Here is a 1818-nt window from a genome sequence, read left to right as displayed (position 1 = left end):
TGGTCACAGCCGGGGCCAGTGGCCGTTCCCTGTGGTTTGGGCGCCAGGGTTCCCGAGGCCGCGGTCAGAGTGAGGCCGTGGGTTTCCACCCGGCAGTTCTCCCCGGGTCTGAATTTCCCGTAAGAAACCGGTGACCTTACGTGTCCTCACCCCCCTGCGCCTCAGGCTGGGAACCCGCCTATAAGGGTGTCTGGGCCCGGCCGGCGGGGCTCTGTGGTTGAGCGTCGACCTGTGAACCAGGAGGTCAGGGTTCGATTCCCGTCAGGGCACAGGCCGGGGCTGTGGGCTGGATCCCCAGTGCGGGGCGTGCAGGAGGCAGCTGATCAATGACTTCGTTGATATTTCTATCTCTCTCTCCCTCTCCCTTCCTCTCTCTGAAAACACGGGCAGGGAGCCGGTGCCCCTGCAGGAAAGAGACCCGCCCCCTCCGGTCCCCTCTTGGGGAGGATCAGCCCTCGGTGTTATTCCCGCGCTGGCCTCCTGCCCATGAGCTGTCCCCTGGCGCCTGCATTCACTCATCGGGATTCCGCTCTCGGGGGCGCTGTCCGTGCGACCCCACTGCCTTGTGCCGTGATTGCTGTCAGCGCGGCCCGCGGGTGCATCTGTCATCTCACCCTAATGGGCTGCCTCCCGGTGACTGATGGCTCTGCGTTTCGGCTCAGGTGGTCCCCGCCGTGGCCACTGGAGAAGCTCGGAGTCCACGCTGTGTCCTTCCACGTGGCCATTCTTTTAGCTCCTTCTTATTGCCCGGCACCCTCGGGGCTCCCGGTTCATCCGTCCCTGGCCCTGCCCCCAGAAAGACTGTCACTCAGTACATGTCAGTGTTGGTCCTGGCTGGTGTGGCTCAGTGGATAGAGCACTGGCCTGCAGACTGAAAGGTCCCAGGTTCGATTCCCGGTCAGGGCACAGGCCCGGGTTGCGGGCTCAATCCCCAGTGTGGGGCGTGCAGGAGGCAGCCGGTCCCTGCTTCTCTCCCATGGATGTGTCTATCTCTCTCTCTCTCTCTCTCTCTCTCTCCCTTCCTCTCTAAAATGAATAGAAACACACACTTAAAAAAAGACATGGGAAGGTTTGCGCCTCGTGCGTTCATTCCTCGCAGGTTCCAGAGTTTGCGACGCCAGCAGAGGCGAGAGCGGACGGATGGCGCCCTCGGCGGGGCTTCCTGCCAGAGCGGCTCACAGCCCGTCGCCGGGGCTGCTCGGGGGCGTTCTCGGAATCTTCCCTGACGCCCCCTCTCCGTTCTCTCCCCAGGTTCGCCGTGGCTTTCACCGAGTCCATGAGGGCGGCCGCGTGCCTGCAGTGGGTGTGTGTCCGGGCGTTTCGTGCTGTGATGTCGGTTGTGCCGGGGACGTTGCAGAATCGGAGGAGGGAGGGAGTCGGAGGATATTTTCCCGTGGATTTTTAGAGCGAGTGGAGGGGAGGGGGAGAGACAGAGAGAGACGTCGCTGTGAGAGAGACGCATGGATGGGCTGCCTCCTGCACGCGCCCCGACCAGGGCGCTTGGGTCCGCAGGCTGGTGGTCTCCCCACTGAACCAGACCGGCCAGCGCTCTGACCTGGACTTTAAAGGGTCTGGGCCACGGCGCCAGCGGGACCGGAAACGGAGTCTCTCCCCGGTGGTTTGGGGCGTTCCCGGGAGAGCGCGGCGGGAGAGCAGTGTCTCTCGGTGTCAGTCTCTGGGTCCTTCCTGCAAGCGCCACCCTCCCCTGCGGTCCCCGGGCTTCCAGGAGGTCCTCCCAGGGCCCTCACCACCCCTCCCTCCCGGGAGAATCGGCCCTGGTGCCTGTTTTCTGTCTCCAACACATTGTGTTCTCTCCTC

The 1818-nt window shown here is 63.9% G+C and overlaps 1 protein-coding gene across 1 annotated transcript in view; it reads left to right on the top strand.

Moving 5' to 3' along the window:
- Positions 1-1818, top strand: part of GLT1D1 (glycosyltransferase 1 domain containing 1) — a 28929-nt gene that overhangs the window by 17657 nt on the left and 9454 nt on the right. The window contains exon 4 of the mRNA XM_014533361.1: positions 1252-1303. Coding sequence (XP_014388847.1) covers positions 1252-1303 — 52 coding nt within the window. The remainder of the gene's footprint in view (positions 1-1251; positions 1304-1818) is intronic.

Source organism: Myotis brandtii, unplaced genomic scaffold, assembly GCF_000412655.1.
Source record: "Myotis brandtii unplaced genomic scaffold, ASM41265v1 scaffold97, whole genome shotgun sequence".
NCBI lineage: Eukaryota > Metazoa > Chordata > Mammalia > Chiroptera > Vespertilionidae > Myotis > Myotis brandtii.
Note: the sequence above shows the minus strand (reverse complement) of the source record. Positions and strands in the feature narration are given on the sequence as shown.